The following is an 18,757-nucleotide window of genomic DNA, read 5'->3' as shown; positions in this document are numbered from 1 at the left end:
GCAACCTCTTCAATTGTGAAAACAAATCAGTCTACAGCCTTAGAAGGTATTTTTATTTCCAAACAAGATCAGTTACCAAACACAGACAACTAAGTCTGGAGCCAGATGGTGTAATACATTGTAAAAGCAGCACAACTTAATTATCACAACCTTTAGAGCCTCCTAGCAGGTGATTCAGATGAATCCAGCACATTAATCTCACAAAGTACTGTGCAGCAGATCAGCCCCCCACATGCTGCTCACAATGAAGCCCAGCACACTGGAGGAAGCAAGGAGTAGTAAGGACCAAGTAACATGCACTCATTTTTCCAGGTGTTTGGGACTGGACTTGAGCTTTCCTGTTGTTTCCAGGCCTGTAGCTAACTGCCTATTTTCTTGTTGTATTTTTACTGCCATTTTCAAAACAGAAGCAGAAAATTTCCCAACACAGGAACAGAGACACAGAGGAGCCCTGTAGGGAAGACCCAATGTTGTCCCAGCCCAGTATACAGGCTCCACAATGCAGCCTTGAAGACAGAGGCAATGCCTCTCTGAACTTCTCCTGGCATGGTCAAGCATTAGAAGATGCCCAGGGTTCAGAAACCATTTTCTTTTTGTACACTTTCAGGCTGTGAGCTGAGATGGGGAAAGTGGCCTGAGGCACTGGGGAACAGCCACTAAAATCCCTCCCCTGGAAAAATATCAAGTGTGCAGAAGAGTTTGAACTCCCTAAAAAAAAAAAGAAAAAAGCAGGAGAGTCCCTTACAAGCCTCCTGCAGTCAAATATAATGTATTTCCTACTGTATGTAACAACAGCACTGGTTGAAAGATGAAAAATTAAAATAAATTAACAAGCTAATTTCAAGTAATTAATTCATACTCTTAACTGGCTGCAAGATATGTCTATATTATAGCCTCCATTTTAGCAATTATCCAAAGTGACTTGACAGATTTAAGTGAGCTGCCTGGAGCCACATATGGAGCAATTATCAATCAGTATTAGAGGTCCATAATGTCCCAGACTTCCTCTTTGAACAGAGCTTTCTTTGCACTAGTTCAAAGCCAATGTAGCTGGTAAATTGTAAATTAAAAAATGCTGAATCATAGAGCAATGTAGACCTGTAATTGATTATTTTTCCAGATATTTTGACTTTAAAACCAAATCAAAACAACTCCAGAAGGAAGTGATACTCTGCAGACAGATAAAGGAATTATTCTCTCAAACACATCGCAAATACTTAAAATCGGAATTAACAAGACCTAAAAGCAACATTTGTGGAGATGCCTTCCTTTAAAAGCAATGTTCTCTACATGGCATTTGCATATTAAGATAATTAAACTGCAATCACATTTTAAAAGCAGATAATATCCTGGTGGTTTAAAAAGTCTGTTACTGAAGGGTTAGGATCAGTTTAGGGCGTTTCAGTGTGAAAGTGAGCAAAACATTTTAAAAAGTCTAGCAGATCTTTGAATGCATTTCTTATAGACAACAACAGAAGAAAATGCTGGAGACAGGCTCTTTCTTTAAGTTATACTGGAGAAATAACAGTATGGTAATTGCTGTTTTTCCAGAGAAGATAGACAGTAAATTATTTTGAAATACCTCATTATACCCCAGGCAAGTCATATTGTGTCTTCCTTTTGCATGACAGTGTATTCTGTGGTATTTGGGAACACAGCTGTTAAAGCTGCTGAGTGTCCCCAGTCAAATAGGTCCAATGAGATGAGTAACAGTTTTAAAGTTATTTAAATGTAAAGAAAATGAAAGCTACTTTCCTTTTGGGGCATAGTAACTGTCATCAAATTCAGGCTTTTGCCTCCCAACATTATTCATAAAAACTGCAAGAAAACATTTAATTATCTCTAACTAGCCTTTTAGGTTAAAATGTTGGCCCTATTATATTTCGCCTTGTAACCATTTCTTTTAGGAAATTTCATATCTCCCATCCCAACCTATATTATATTACAGTTCCTGGCAAGTCAGTTTGCTTCGTTTCCACAACCTGAAACAAGTTACTAAGAAAAACAAATGATGCACAATACACCTATTATACATGCATTGTCTTCAGGGGAAGATCAAAAGTTTTAAGAGTTTGGCAATAATGAGTCAAATTTAAAGAAATTATTATTGTTACAAAATTGTGTACAGTCTACCAAGAAGTAAACTTCCATTGAAAACTTCTGCTTCACCTGAAATATTAATTCTTCCAATAAGGATAATTCAAGAAACTGAAGGCAAGTCTGGTTTGTGTAAGAATTGGATAACCTTTAGAATGAAGTGCTATTTGTTTCATCAGTCTACCTGTATGAAATTATTAGATTAAAAAATAATTTTGGAAGATAAGTATCTTCAACTTTGTTGCAAGCACCCATGGAGGTACTACAAGCTCTCCACTTCCCTGGAACTTGTGAATGTTAATACCAGCAGGAACAGCTTCACTACAGGAGGGGACAGGGATCAGCATCATCCTGCTTCTTAATAAGATTTGTACTTGTCTGCATTCTTCTAGAGACAAGAGATAGTCTCATTACCTAACACTGAGACTCTAGGCTTGGTAACTCTTGAGACTTTAAATCATCCCAACAGAGATCTAACTCTTGACTGTGACAGTAAAGGGAATAACCTTCTGAAGTACCCCAAAATAGGCAGCCAAAACAAATTAGAAGTTTTCGGTACAGAACAAAAGCAACTACCACAGAAACAGGTAGATGCTTTGGTATGTAAGCAGGGAAGGTGTGCACTTTGATACATAACAGAAACCTCCTTAAACTGAAGAGGCACGGGGAAGAGCATGTCACCTTTTACAACTTCAAAGGGGAAACCAGAAGAAAGGTGAGACAGACATATGCTACATGTGAGCTTGGGTTATGACATTATGACCTGGTGACTGACAGCAAAATACCCATATGGACAATTATCTGAAGAAGAAATAAAGTATTACAAATTAATATTAACAGAGAATTACTAGGCCTTGTCTCTAGTTTAAAAAAAAAAAAAAAAACAAACATAATTTCTATATTCTCAACCAATAATGACCTAATCCCCTTTTGGAAAAAAATCTTACCTGATCAACTGTAAAGACTTTGATCCTTTCACTTCCCAACCATTTCTGAAATTCTTTTTTCCAGTTTTTCACCAGACTCCCAGGGGTGACCACCAGTGCTCGCTTCAGCACAGGTTTGCGTCCATAGGGCCCCTGGCGCAGGAGAGTCCAGACAAGGGCAATGCACTGCAGGGTTTTTCCCAAGCCCATCTCATCAGCCAGAATAGCTCCAGATCTGCCACTAACTCTGTAAGAGGTAATGAGGTGCTGGTATCATTTTAAAGGACATATCTATAACTATCCGCAACTGCTTCAGGAATTTGCTTCTGTGCTTGTTTTCTGAAGTATAAAGAACCTATTTATACTTGTTATGTCTCCTGTAGGTTTTTATTCAGTTGTACTAGATCTTAGAATGAAAATTCTCATTTTCTATAGAAACTCATTAGTCCTCTAAAACTAAAGTTTAAATCTACCTGGAACTAGAATTATCCAGTACCTTACAGAATCTATGACTTGAGAAAACTCTTTTGAAAACAATGCTGTATTTTCTTTTTAACAGGTTGAAATAACATCTTTTTTATTCTAAATGCCAGAATTATAAATTACATGAATAATTTTGAATTATGAAATATAAATCTCAGAAAGCAGTGTTTTTCAGCGTGGCTTTGATTTTATCTGTATTTACAAAATTTGGTACGTAGAAATGACAGGCCTTTTGGTGCACTAGCTTCTCATGACATCTGGCAAAGTCATGGCAAGTGTGATGCTACATTTAGGTCAGAAAAAACTTGTGCAGCCGCTTTTGGGAGAAAATTACTAATATTAATTAACTGAAAAATTGCTCAACACTTCCCAAGATGTCACATTTCAAACATGGGCAGGAAAATATTATAGGTATTAAAAGCTATAAGGATAATTATAACCTTACCTCATTCCCATTACACATTCATACAGAAATATAATTCCTTCTTTCTGATGTGGGCGTAGATTACTTGCAATGTAAGGATCTACAACTACATCCACCACAGGTAAACCAGCCTTATTGAACATCCACTGATGACTTGCATTTGGTCGTGGCATAACCAGAGAATCTTCAAGTTCAAAGCATAATCAAGCATTACTTTTAGTCTGTTAGCAAAACCTATTAAATTCAATGATCTCATTACTGTTAAAAATACTGTTTATTATATTGACCATTGTCAGACTGAAAATACATTTATAAGTACCTAGATTGCCTTCTACAAAAAACCATTCTTTTAAAGAGGCTTTCCAAATAGTTTTTTTCTCAAAGGTAAAGATGATAAACTGAGAAATATGAGGAGGTTTTTTTGCATGAGGTGAAACTGCCTACCTAATAAAAATTGCTTGATGACTTTGAATTCATAAAGTTAAATTCATAGAGTTAAATTAGAAGAAGTTCCAAAATACTTCTGAATTGAAAATCTAAGAAAAAAAAATGACCTACATAAAATCTAAGTACTCTAAATAGTACATTTCAAGGGGATAGTCTTGCAGTAGCCCAGAAAGACTTCTCTGCCCAAGAAACAGAGGTAAAAGCCACTGATTTGTTAAAGAAAAATAAGGGAGGATTGAGTGTGAGCTGACAAAGACTGCCACAGCACATGAATAAAAGAAGTTGATGGGTTTGAAGACATGCAGAGGCAAAGAGAGAATGAAGTGTTGAGCAAGATCTGAATAACAGTTTTGCTTGCCATAATCTGTTTACAAACATTATGATTTTGCTAGACAATGTCCATTCTTGGGTTGCTCCTGCTGCTGCTACATACCTTCACTGAAAAACTGTATTGTCAGAGGACTGAATGAGAAAGCAATTTATGGCTTCTGGTATTTTTATGTCACTAGAGTAAACCTATACTGATAATTTATTTATGGGAATAGGTTGGTTGAAGGCTTATATCAGTCAGGGAGATTTTGTTTCCTACTGACAAAGGGTTGAGTTCTGATGGATTAAATCAAATTGCATGTGTATATATTTAAAAGCCAGTAGAGACAAAAAGATAACTTTTCTGACAAAAATGTGCATGAAAATGAGGAGAAAACAAGGCTTGGATAAACACTGGACTAAAAGCTTAAAAACTGTATGTGGAAGATGTAGCTTTATATCTTTGTCACTGTGCTCTGTTCTGCTGGCTTTCCATTCTGTAGAAGCTGCATTTTAATCAACTATAATCATAGACTTCATGATGAAGTGAAAACCTCTGACTGTTCTAATATCAGGGCCCTGGTCTTGTAAAGTATCTCAGTAACTTCTGCAAGAGGTAATGCAATCAGGCATTAAATAACGTGATCCTCCTGTGTAAGCAAACCTAAAGCTTGAGAGTCCAACCTGTTGATGCGTTGAGAGCTCCCAAAATATGATACAAGGTATTTCAAATTCACTAGAAGTCACGGAAGATAACTAGAATAAAAAGTAACTCTTTAACAAACTAGTGCAGAAACGGCAAAGTTGTTAATTTACATGCTGAATATATTCACCTTTTTTGGTCAGATTTTCAGTTAGAATGCTAATGCAGCATCATCTTGCAATCTCAGGAAGCAACATTCTTAGATAAAATGTAATCAAGCTAAATTAAGACCAGAAGTTGGTGTTAATAAGGATGCTCTTTTATAATTACCACTTGACTAAGATTTCATTGTTTATTTACATAGCAGCCAGGTAACAGCTTCAAAAAGTCTCACAGTATCAGGATATGATGTAAGAACTCAGATGGAGGTATTATAGTAAGAATATAGAAAAAAGTTGTATTTTTTTAAATAAGCACAGCTCTGCTTAGCAACATTTTTTATGCTCATTTTTATCTTCCATCTGAAAGATAGAGCTACCAGCAGAATATAGCTCCTATATGGTTTGTAGACAAAAGAATAGTTCTGCTTAGATAATCAACACCACTTACACAACTGCTTAACCAGCCTGTTCCTATACAATATTTGAACTCTCATGCCTTTTCAGCACATAGTACTTCTAGCACTATAAAACTATAAACATTTATTCCGAAACATATCTGGTTGAGTTTTAGTTACACTCACTGGCTGTGAAGGATCAGGCATTGACAGAAGCAATTCTCTCAAAGTGGCACAACTTTTCTATTGCTGATCCTCCACTGCAATTACTGTGCTGTCACATTATGGCTGTATGTCACTGACCCCAGTGGGAAGCTGGAACTCATCTAGAACTTACAGTATGTGTCAGATTGTTTCAATGATCAGTAAACTCATTTTCTTTGGCAAAACTCTTAGAAACTACTCTGATATGTTTCCACGGCCATCTGTAATAACTATGAAAAACTTTGTTCAGTGCAGAGTATTTTACTTGTTAGAAACACACATGACAAAATCCTAGCATGGTTAGATAATAGTACTGTATGTCAGAAATACTTCAGTAATACACTGAGGAACATGAACATTTTGGTTACACATTCAGTATTTTTTGGGAGTCAGAGGATGTTTAAAGAAACTTTAAAATTTCAATCTTACTTGTAGCATTTGGATCATGGCGAGGTTTGCAGCTTTGAGAATCTCTGAGCATATTCTCTTTAGTACTGGGTTGACAGACATTTTTGAATGGTTTACAGAATGGTTTTGTACTAGTTTGAGATAATGCAGATGCATCTGTGTCATGAGTCCCTATTCCAGCCTGAAAACACCTGCCACTGTTGAAATCATCTGCTGAAATTACACCCATCACTTCAATTTCTTTTCCGCCAACCATCAGTGTTTGACCTTCATCAAGGCTGTCTAACTCTTTAGCTTTATATCCAGTACCTAAAAGAACACAAAAATGAAATAATTAGGACAACACAGCAAGTGCTACTTCCTTAACACCAGTACTCATCTGCAGGAAGAAAAAACTGTGAAAAAGTTACTCATTCTGAAACATTTAATTGTTACACATAAAGCCTTTCTCTCCTTAATAGAGTGACACGTGAGTGCTAATAATCAGAATTAGCAGAGTATATGAGCAAAGACTCAGTCACCCTCATCACCAACCAAGTCTACTGAATGTCAAACAACTGTTTAAGACAGCTTTTAAAAAGTAGCTCCACATGGTAAAATCCAGAAGTTTCCCTTAATAACCATCCTAAGTCCTTTTCCCTTTCTTTCATGCCCCCAAAAGAAGTCTTCTAACCCCTCGTGCTATTGATCTAAATGGTGCATTCTACTTTTTAAATAATTCTACATTAGTTTTCTTACACCTAAAGATTCAGATGCCTCAGAAATCTTCACTTCTACATATGCTCTGGAACATGCTCTGATTATTGCCAAGATTTATGAGTAAGTTCAACACTTGTTGGGCTTGGTCAGGTGGGCATTCTCACTGCAGCTACAAATACAATTCCAAAACACAGCTACAGCTGGTGTCATTACAAAATACAGCTACAGCTGCCACTTCCTTTTAAGAGAACAGTGTAGGAAAGAGTGGGGGTTCCTACTTTTAAATAGCATTCTACTGGTTGAAGCTCTCACATAAGAATCAGAGGACATATAATTTATTTTCCTAACTCAGAGAGGTCAAAGCCACATCTCTGTTTCAGAATTCTTTACTTCAATTGTTGAATTTGTGTAAATTTGGATAAACAGGCTTTGATCCTTAGTGAAGCCAAAAAAAAACAAACCAAAACCAAAAAACAAAAACAAAAAACAACCAAAACAAAAAAAAAAACAGAAAAACCCCCCAGACAAAAAAAGGGTAAGATCGTGTAGACCAGCAGTTAAATCACTCAGCTGTGAAGAAAGAAGCAAGGCTTCCCAAGGCACATTTTATCCAACAAACACCATTTATAAAGTATAAAGTCTCCTGGAAACTGTTTGCAAAGCTTGGGTCTGCCGCTTCTAGGAATGTGAAAGATTGGAAGGTGAAGCTCTGCATCTAAATTCCTTTAAGAGGAAAAAATTACTGAGGTGTTTCACAGTCTAAGAGTCTAAGCAAGTGCTGAAAAACAGTCTGGAAAAGGGAAAGGGAGATACTTTTCCCCTCTCCTCTGGAAGTATTCAGAAAGCACACAGTGAACCTTGTTTGGCTCTTGAAGGAACACCTGCTTTCAGGAAAGAGCTGAAGATGCCTGAACACAAAAGAATACATGTGTCTTCCTAAATAAGATGCTTAGGGAGGGCATTTATGATCCCTTTTGCTCTGCATTTTGTTTTTCTGTTATTACCTCTACATAGCTTCAGGCTGAACACACTGAATACAGGTGTGTCCCTGTGCAGGTTCTGGTCAGAAGAGTCTAATTCTAATTCTGGATAGGCTTTAAGGGTAGATGGAAGCTGAGAAGGCAAAACTACAAAGCTCAACTGTTTATGCAGCTGCCAGAAATAACCGTTTCTGTAACATACAGCAATTTACAAGAGAGCACGTCCTAAATTCTTTGCAATGCATTATTAAGGAATTAGGACATTGCAGAGGAGAACAGTAAGATGTTCTGCTGCCTCAAAAATGAGCTATAAGCTGTGCTGATTTTAGGTTCCCTTGTGCCATCCTTGATCCTGCCCTGGTAAGCCTAAGGAAAAAAAGAAAAATTCTTCCTTTGCTTTTTACTTCCCATTTAAAAATAATAATCCCAAGGGCTCATGCACACTATAAGCTTCCCAGTATTACATACAATTTTGGAGGCAAGCACCACTGCTGGACCTTTCCTTCTCACTCAGTGAGTTAAATAATTGCAGAAATTTACCACTCACACTGCTTAAATTGGTCCATTTATTATCTTCTTAGAATCAATATGAATTGAAAGCAACTCTGAATGGGCAAGTTAGCACTAATGACATTGGTATTGTGCTCTCTGACACCATCTAACACGGTAAAAAAACTTTTAAGTTTTTTTTTAACTTGAGTTTTAAGAGAAAATCACAATGTTCATTTTTCTATTGTGTTTGCTGCTAATTCAAGAAGACAGGACTTGAAAAAACACAAGAACAACAGGGTGGTGGCTGATGCATTCCAGGCATTACTCTCTTTCACTCTGCCTTTTTCAAAAACAAGCAAGTCTGTACATATATTGCTTTGCTATAAATAAATTCAAATTAACTTCTAAGTCACAGACTGATTTGCAAATCAAAACTGCCTGGTCCTAACAAGGCTTACAATGACATGAGATCACAATGTCATGGTTGTAACAAAAGAGCAGAGAAGCCATCTCTGACCTAAAATAAATCAAATTATGCTTTGCAAAAACATTGTCCAATCCTACTCCCTTACAGAATATCTTTGGCTCCATTAGCAAAGTTAATTCTTGCTTTGCTTTAAGTAAAAAATTACTGCTCCAAGTTGATGGCAGCCTATGGTTTGCAAGTCTTATTTTTAACTCTGATATCAACCCAAACTATGTCTTACAGCAGCAGCTGCTGCTAAAACTACAAGACTAAAAATTGCTACACAGTTGACTTTGGCTGGGCAGGAAAATTTTGCTGTTTGCCTGTCTTTCCAACAAACATAACATTTTTAGCTGTTTGACAGGCTGAAAAGTAAAGATCCAACTTCTGAAATTCCTGATTGCCCTACTGCTGACCAAGATATCTACAAGAAAATTACCTGTATCTTTTCCCTAAATTTTAACTCCTTCACTTCTGTATTATTTGAGCAACCAAAATCAACTACTCATCTCTCATTTAGCATTGCTGCTGAATTAGTACAGCCATTGATTTCCAGATTCTCTCTTTGGACTAGCATTTGGTGTTTCTGTGAAATATGTTATTCAGCCTGCTCCAGCCTCCCCCATGCATCTGCCTTATATGTAATAAATATAAAGCTGTCTTTTAGTCTTCCCCCCCACCCCGAGAAAAAAGACAAAGCAAAAGCAAACCCAAAATCTCCACTGTTTTTTCATCCTGTGGTCACCATTAGTATGAAGAACTAAAATATCTAAAGAGCTGGGTCTCTGTTAATTCAAAGCACAGTGATTTTCTGCCAGGTGTTCCTTTGAGCAAGTATGCAATTCCACAGTACCTCTGCCAATGTCTTTGCCTTCCATATCTTTCAATATTACTGACTTTCCTTTTGTAATAAGAATAGCATCGCCTTCCCACTTCTTGTGCTTTTTCTTTGATGCCTTACACCACACGACACTGAAATATTTCACAAGGCAGTCAGGTGCTTCCTGAGCTGCTTCTTCCTTTGCAGTCCCTGATGTTGGCAAATAGAGTGCATCTAAAAGGGAAATAAAATAACAAAGAATATCTCAGGTTCTCCTGATAAAGTGTACAGTCTTTTGCATTTCAAAAAAATCAAACCCAAGCTATAAATTTCGTCTTATATAAACAAAGTGGTATATTTCCTGTTCTTATGGTAAATTTGGATTGAGACAGAACACCACAAAGGACTAATCCTGAAAAACAACAACAACAACAACAACAACAACAACCCCAAAAAAAACCAAAAAAAAGGCCCCACCAAAACAACATTACATTGTTTCAGAAAGTATGTACTTCCAGGGAAATAAGATTACTTGTTGCATTAGTAAGTGACCTCCTAATTTGACATATATACAAAATGTTAAGAATGGAAAAAGAATAAAAGGAAAGGCTGAAAAAAAAGCAAAAAGGAAATGACCACAGGAGAAAATGAAAACAGGGTCCTCGTGAGATGGTGCTGGGCAATGTTCTGAAAGCAAGCACAGGAAGACAGAACTCAGAAAAGGGAACAAAGGAGTCCAGGAACCAGATCTGGAGCTCAAGTCATCTGTACAAAGTAGCAGAATAACCATAACTGTAATACAAAATATAATTTTAACTTCTTTCCTTGCACCCTTCAAAAATAACTAGTTGTGCAAATCTTGAAGCAGACCAAGTCTGCTTGAATATGCATCAACTCAAACACTGCTACTAGGCTTAGATTGATTTAGATTTGTCAGCAGTCACCCAGTTAAAAGTATCATGGATGTCAATATTAATAGGCAATATTTAGGTTAATAAGGTTAAGAAATGATAACACAACAGACAGCAGTTGATTATAATATTAAGAATTCAAGAGTTAGCAATCTGAGACAAGTAATGGTAGAGAAGTCACCAGAATTACCTAAAGGAATATCTGTAGCATTCCTTTTCAGCACATGCACAGCTTCAAAAGGAGACTCAGACTAATTTTCATTAAAATACCCTTGCATGCTGGTTAAAAGCTTAAATAGGTTTGCTCCTTTGATTCCATCTGGGATTCAACACTATACAAATCTGTTACAAAAAAGCGCTTATGCCACAGACTAACTTTTCCAAAATTTGCAAGTGTGCTGGTATTTAAAGGAGAAGCAGCAAGAGGAAATTCTTGCTCACAGTAACAGTCCAACAAAGAAGCAGCTTCACCACTTCTACATCAATATTCCTAAAACTGCAAAATACTCCTAAGTTACACGCCTAAAATGAGTTCAATTTTTCAGACTGGTGTTTACTAAAAAGGTATTATCTAAATGAAAAATGCTGTATTTATCTAGTTGAATATTCTTTCCAAAACACCCCAGAAGTTGTATTGTCTGTATAGGACTCTATGCTGACACAATGCCTACAGCAGACAGGATTTTCCATACGTAGATGTTTCTTCAGTGCATTAGCCAACATCTGTAGTTTCATGCAGCAGATGTGTCCCCATCTCCAAGGAATAACAGAGCAGCTACTGAATACTGGCATTTCACAGAAGGATAAGAATATGGAACACAGTAACCCTTTTTGAAATGTAGGGGATTCTTTGTAGATGAATCTTGGTAAATGAACCAAACAGTAACAAAAAAATCCTTGCAGCTCTGTAAAAGAGTTAAAAGGCTCTATTGGATCTTCAGTAATCACAAGTAGTAAGATTTAGAGAAGTGAAAGAGAGAGAGGGGAAGAGAGGAAACCTGTACCTTGCAAAAGATTAATTTTATTCTATATTGAGCTTCTAATTGTAAATTGATTCAACAGATAAATGCAAGATGGTTTTCTTTTTGTTTTTTCAAACTGATTTTCTTAGTTTATTCAACAACTACTTTCCTTATATTAAGATTTTAAACTATTACTGCAAGAACTGGAGATTTCACTGCAGGATTTTCTTCTTCTTTCTTGAAGGATGGCAATCCATAAACAAATGACCACCTCTTTGTCTCTTTCACTGACCTCCCACAGGAGTTTGGTGACCCCTGAGATCTGTGTTATGGTCATTGCTCTTTTACTCAGGGCATCCTGGATGGTATTATCTGAATTACCAGTAGCTTAACTTTCAAGTCAATAACAAGTGTTCAAACTTTTCTTATCCCTGCTTCATTTAAAATAATTAGAAAACAAATAATTTAGAAAAAAAATTGGAAATTGACAGCCTTTTGTTATAGTGACTTTTGCTGAAGATTTCCAAAGCATCCTGTCCCCAGTAAGAAGCAAACTGGGCACCAATATTCCATGCAATACTACCATGTTTCTATGAGGAAAATGAAAAATTATAGCTTCTGCAATGTTCAGATTTCTTCCCTCAATTTGTCTTCTGAATTACCATAAATTCTGTTTACAGAAATATTCAATAACAATTTGTTTCTATGCTACAGAAATTATCTTCCTTTTGCCAATAACTACAGTATATTTTCAGATAAAAATGTAAGGTTGTTTTTTTTTATTAACATTTCTATGTAAAAATAATTACATCCTCTCAAAATTATCTTTCACATCATTTTCTTGCATAGAAAACCTAAACCTGTTCACCAACAATGCTGATTAGATACTTGCATTCAACCTTCTTTTTATCTTATCAGTTTTGTTTGTATTCAGCTTCACACCTATTTAACTTTAAATGTTATTCCAGTGCAATAGCAGAATATTCAAAGTCAGTAACTACAGTGTCATGAGCTTTTCAGGAATTGAAATGAGAATGGTATGTTATGCACAGGAACTAAGTTCAGTGTTTAATATAGGGGTACAGTGAGTAGTGGATTCAACAGCATTCAACCTTACTGCTCAGAGACCATAGACAGTATCTGAAATACAGCTGGATTTGCTGAGACCCTGGAAGACAAACTGCAACTGTACCTTCTGGGCTCTGCTGTTAATCAGTCTGGAGTGAAACTAATAAGTAACAGCAACCATGCATACCCTGTGGTATGAGAAACATCAGGAAATCATGCCCCCTCATTTCTCTCCCAAGCAGCCAAAAGCCCGGCCTGGCAGTGAGGTTTGCTTAACCATGAAGAAACAGCAGCAAGAGGCATGGCTTTCCTCCCAAAGGAAGGGCTTGGGAACTTTAAAGACATGGCTAACAAGGCTTTGAAAAGCTCCCACAAATAAAGCTTTCTCTCTGTGGCTGAGAAAACAAGGGCTTAGGTTTCAAGATATAAACCATAGCCTCGCTGATATGAGGAAAAGTTTCAGCAGCCTCAGGAAGGTGATGATTTACAGAAATCGGGACGGGATCCAGGAGAGGGGACGGGGAGCATTCCAATGGCAAACCAGTTTAACCAGTTTCTGATGAGCAGGATTTAGAGCAAATGCATCGATTAAGTGCCTTAGGTTACTCCCAAAGCAGCAAGGAAGCAGCTGCAGTATGAATGAGTCCCCAGGGTAAGCCCAGCGCTCATTTCCAGGGCACTGTGGCTCAGCACCGTAAGCACACGCGTTGCCCTGAGGAGCACTCCAGAGGGGCACACTCCAGTGAGCCGGGCACGGGCACCTTGGCCTGGGTGTGCTTTAATGGATGCCTTAACCCCATCCAACTGCAGGCTGCTGCCAAAGCCCATGAGCTCACCTTTCCTTCCCTCTCCTGCTCTGCTTCTCATCCACCAGCTACAGGAAAGCCAGCCTAATGAATCTCATCACTACAGCCAATACAGGGAAGGGGTATGTGCAGTTTGGACCAAGCAGACTGGGAGGCTGCCCATCTCTTTTGTAGCAGCTGCTGTTAGGTTGGGGTGATTTTTAAACCATGGGTCCTGTGTTACCCATCACCTTCACACCTGAACTTCCATGACATAAGCAGGTATGAAACAACAGGTGAGTTTTCCCTCAACTGCTCTGAATCTTCTCAATCAAAAGTACTGGCACAATGCAAAAATTACAGCTTAGAGAGGACAATTTTGATTCAAGTTGCACTCTGTAGCACTAAAGAATAATTAAGAAGTAGAGGGAGGCAAATAAAAAAATCTGAACTGCAGCAAAAGGAGACTGAAGCTTTGAATGAACCACAGCCCAAACTCAATGTCAGTGTTCTGCTGTAGCCTCTGCAGTGACCCTACTCAGGTGCCATCAGTCTGCTCCATGGAGCCTGCAGCATCTCCTTCTTCTGAGCAGAGGAAGTAATCGAAAAGTTCCTTAATTAATTTGTAACATTTTGAGAACAGACATTTACATAGCAGTTAAATGTCTAGTTGCCTATGGAAGATCTATATGTCACACACTCCGAAGATATCCCAGGCATATTTAAAGAAATATGAGTCAGATAGCATTATCTTTCACTTGCAAAGCTATTTCAGTCTAATAATAAACTTAATACTATGCTACCATGTAAATGTATATCAGTGTGCCTCCCAGATGGAAAAAACAATGTAATAACTCTTCCCATGGAACTTCTGTGAGACCTCAGGAGGAGTGCAAACAGCAAGAGTCAAGCTGGCTTGCCCTAAACTTACAGGAATCAATGACAGCTGGGATTACATTTCAGAGTAATTTGATTACAAGCCAGTGCTTTGTACCTCTCTTTCCAAGACAAAATGTATTTGTAATTCATTTCTCATGCATGAGCATAGATAACAAACTCACCTAAAGAATGATATTTCAATCAGAAATATTTTCTTTGGACAACATGTCATTGTTCTAAATCCAAAATTATTTTTAAAGAAAAATGCAAATGATAAAAAAAATTAATATTTTTAAACTTCTGTTTCAAAGTCTCTTAATTATCTGAAATGCCAATCAAACTAGCCTCTAGATTCCTGACCATGCAATACTATGGGGATTTCCTTTAGTAGATTTTATTTTACAAAGCTAATAACTTTGCCAGGTCTTCATAGCTAATAATTTTGCCAGGACTCCATGAGTCCATAGTGCATCTTCCATACTAGCTGTCTCAGTTTAAGCACACATATTCACACACAGGCACAATGTTCATAAAAACCGGCAGTGAAAGAAAAATCACTGTGTATAAGAAAAAAAATCACAGATGAATCCAGTCTTAGCCACAATGAACTCTTATTTCTTTTAGAATTTTAGAAGCTCTACTAACTCAATGCTTTGGCAACAAATCTAAAAATCTGTGGAGGAGATAGCACTTTTTTTTTTTTTGCTAAGCTAAAACTTTTTCCATTCCTGAAAGCTAAAATCTCTTAGAAATAAATGCAGTTTGTACAGTATCCACAGCTTAATTTCTTGAGGATTACACACTGGACATGCTCTAACTGAGGCTGAGAACAGGTTTCTCTGTAGTCAAAGCTTTCACTGCTCAGACCAAAGTTGAGTTTCTTCCACAATTCCACCGGGGAATTTTTCCACGGCCCTCTCTTTCAGAACATCTTCCCCCCTCCTGACACCAAACAAGTAAGGATGGCAGAAGGGACACAGACCAGCTACAAGGAAAAGCAATTTTGGAGATGAAGCCTGAAAACAAGAAAGACTATTGCTGGAAAGGAATGCTGAGGTTGAACCAGTGGAAAATTGGCAACTGGGTAAAAGACTGGAAGTCTAAGCTGGAAGCAGAGCATGCAGGGAAAGGCTAGAAACCAGACAGGGAGTAAAAGAGTAAGAAAACAACAGGATATGTTAGGAAGATGGTTAGGGAGAACCACTCAGGCAGACTGGATTGGGGTCCAGTATAAGAGTCAAGGACCAGAGAGAGGTGGAATTTTCACTAGGAACATGTACAGCTGGAAAACACTGAGGGAAATCACAGGACAACTTGGGAGGAAAAAATGAGAACAGGAGCTGATTAGGCAATGACAGGGAAAATAGAAGTGGAAATGACAACAGAAGAAACCAACTAAGACAACATGGTATTGTCACATAAAAAATGGCAAGCAGTAGGGCACAGAAGGGCACTGACTGCACAAAGACATGAAGGGCACTCACATAAACACAACATCCTGGTAAACAGGGCAGACTCAGGTTTGGTAGCTGCTCCTTTGGGAATAGGAATAGGGCTGCAATGGAAAGTTTAGATGCAATGTAAGAGATGGAGGTAATTAAGCTCCCGAACCGGATCCATTTCACAGATCATTCCCTGGAAGACAAACCCAAATCAATTCTGACTTTAGGACCAGCAGAAGACCAGAATCAGACAAATATCTTTTAGTGGACAAGTCCACATAGGCAAAGCAGGAGCTAGAGCTTGAATCATCCTATCACTTTCCCTGAAGTCCCCTCAGTACCTTCTGCTCTTCAACACAAAAAATTTTCAGGTCTTTCAATTTCTTTGCTGTCATCAACCTTGGGCAAAACTCACTGGGCAAACCACTGCATGCCTTGATATTAATCGTGTACACTGAATTCAGTGACGTCTTACTGCAGTAATTTGATTTATTACTTTAAAGGGGAAAGATAAGGTTTTCAACCCTGTCTTACATAGATGAAAATACCAACTTATATGGAATAATCTTTTTAGAAATGTTAATTTGCTCCAAAACCCAAAAGATTAACAACCTTATGGTAAGAAACTATGCTACCCATCTACCCACAACTCCTATGACCCATCTTCATCAAGTGAATAGTTCTAAGGCTGTGAAGTCAAGCAAAGTTTGAAGATGTCAAAAATAAGGTGTTCCAGTGATCTGATCTGCCCCACTGTGCATAAGTATCCATGATAAAGTCTTCAGAAAAAGCATGCTGCACTACAGTGCCATGGGACCTCTTGTTCATTCAGTGCAGAGAACTGCTGGAAAAGCAGGAACAGTGGTAGGAAAAAAGGCTGCTGTTGTCTCTGCCATCCCTGCACTGCTTTATTTTAAATTGCAAAAGGTGTGGGATGGACAAGGCTGCAAGGACAGATAGTCAAATCTTGTGGTTAGATAATGAATAATGCCTTAAAGGACTGGACTTTGCTTGCATGCCTTCTGGAGTTTCTCTGTGATGTAAAGAAAGTCATTTAACCCCAACTTTCAGCAAAAATTATTTGTTTGAGCACCTGACTTATGATTCAGTCTCATTTGTATTAATAGTGAACACTCATGGGTGTAACTGGAAGTTGTGGTTGGGAAAGATTAACTGTACAGTATCCTAAAGCACTGGGACAATGCAGTCCTCCATGATTCAGTCTGCACCATTCATAAAAGTAGAGCCTTTTGGTGTTTTTCTCTCTGCCTCAACTCGCACTTTATCTCCTAGAAAGTAGAGGTTGCATCAACTTTTGTCTCACAAGGATGTTGTGAAACGCAATTACATCTGGTAGGCACTCAGATACTATCACAATGAGCACCAGAGGGAAAAAAAAATAGCTAAATAATTCAAAATAGTTTGAAAAATGTGCTGAGAACAAGGCATAGCTCTATAACTGAACAAAGAGGTGGAAAGAAAATATTGAATAGTGACTCACTGAGTTGACCCAGTCCATTCTGTGAACTGGCAAGGAAGCCCACAGAAATACAATCCTTAATCATGTACCTAATGGTGATACCCAACAGAACGTGAAAACTGGGTTCAGGTTGTGTTATTTGCGAGTTTTTGAACACTTGAGTAGTAACCTTTATTTTCAAATAGGAGCTTTCTATATACAATAACAGAGCTGGTAGATGTACTTAATTCAAACCTGTAGGAACAATCCTCTCATCGCCATTTAATGAAACATTTACCTCTTAAGGGTATCAGCTGTAGAGGAGGGAGGAAGGAGAGCACATACTTTTAAAATTACAGCTCCATGGCAGAAAACTATTCTTCCTAAACCTCTCAGCTGTCTAAAAATCCAACTGACTCCAGCTTTCACTGTAAAAATTTAATGAACTAAGCTGAAAGCTTCTGTCAGGTCTACAGAAATAGATGTGCAAGTCCTATTATCAAAGGAAAAAGCAGCATCATTGAGAATTCTGAAAGGCTGCAGGCATCATTCGGTGCAGTGAGCCAGATCAGCTCAGTAAAACATTGGAACCAGTCAAATGCCATCCAAATCGACTGTTTACTATACTTCTTAATGTTGCCATCCACACTGAAAGTTGTTTTGATTAATTTGTCAAGTAAAGGGGTTTTTACTTCAAAAAATAAATGCAGAAATGAGACCCGAAAGCAAAATTTATTCTTGGGTTCTGTAAATATTGAATGTTATTCCAATAAATTAGAGTGTAAATGTGATATGAAAATATTCCAAATATTTAAATTACCAAAACCCCCACATTATTAGAAAATAGTTAATAGACTATTACACAATCACTGGCTAATTGTAGCCTTCTCAAAAAGCAGTCATTTTTGGAAGCAGTTTACAGAGATGTAAGTGTTCATCCTTTTGTGTTTAAGTGTAAATGGAAGATATTCAGCTAAACCCGTATGTGATACTTTGAAAATATGTGGTTTGGCATTCTCTTAAGTATTTCTTATTCTGTCATTTTTTTTAGAAAACTATTAGAGAACTATTTCTGTACTGTACAAAATCTCTGTTTCTGAAATGCAAAGACAGATCAGTAACAAAAAGCAAGCAGGCAGAAAGGGATTTATTAAGATTACATATCCTGCATATTAACATCTGTTTTAGCACATACTGGAAGTAAAACCACTTTTAATGTCCTGTTTGTGTTTGTTAATGGCCATCTTTGATTTTCCTGGATTGTAGTAAAGAGTCCTTCAAATACAAGTAATCAATA

The 18,757-nt window shown here is 37.5% G+C and overlaps 1 protein-coding gene across 1 annotated transcript in view; it reads right to left on the bottom strand.

Annotated features, from left to right (window-relative positions):
• RAD54B (RAD54 homolog B) overlaps positions 1–18,757 on the bottom strand; it is a 63,570-nt gene that overhangs the window by 14,345 nt on the left and 30,468 nt on the right. The window contains exons 4-7 of the mRNA XM_036406864.1: positions 9,988–10,188; positions 6,519–6,806; positions 3,952–4,114; positions 3,045–3,270 (exon numbers count right to left, since the gene is read on the bottom strand). Of these exons, the coding sequence (XP_036262757.1) occupies positions 3,045–3,270; positions 3,952–4,114; positions 6,519–6,806; positions 9,988–10,188 (878 nt within the window). The remainder of the gene's footprint in view (positions 1–3,044; positions 3,271–3,951; positions 4,115–6,518; positions 6,807–9,987; positions 10,189–18,757) is intronic.

The sequence above is a fragment of the Molothrus ater genome, chromosome 1, assembly GCF_012460135.2.
Source record: "Molothrus ater isolate BHLD 08-10-18 breed brown headed cowbird chromosome 1, BPBGC_Mater_1.1, whole genome shotgun sequence".
Taxonomy (NCBI): Eukaryota; Metazoa; Chordata; class Aves; order Passeriformes; family Icteridae; genus Molothrus; species Molothrus ater.
Note: the sequence above shows the minus strand (reverse complement) of the source record. Positions and strands in the feature narration are given on the sequence as shown.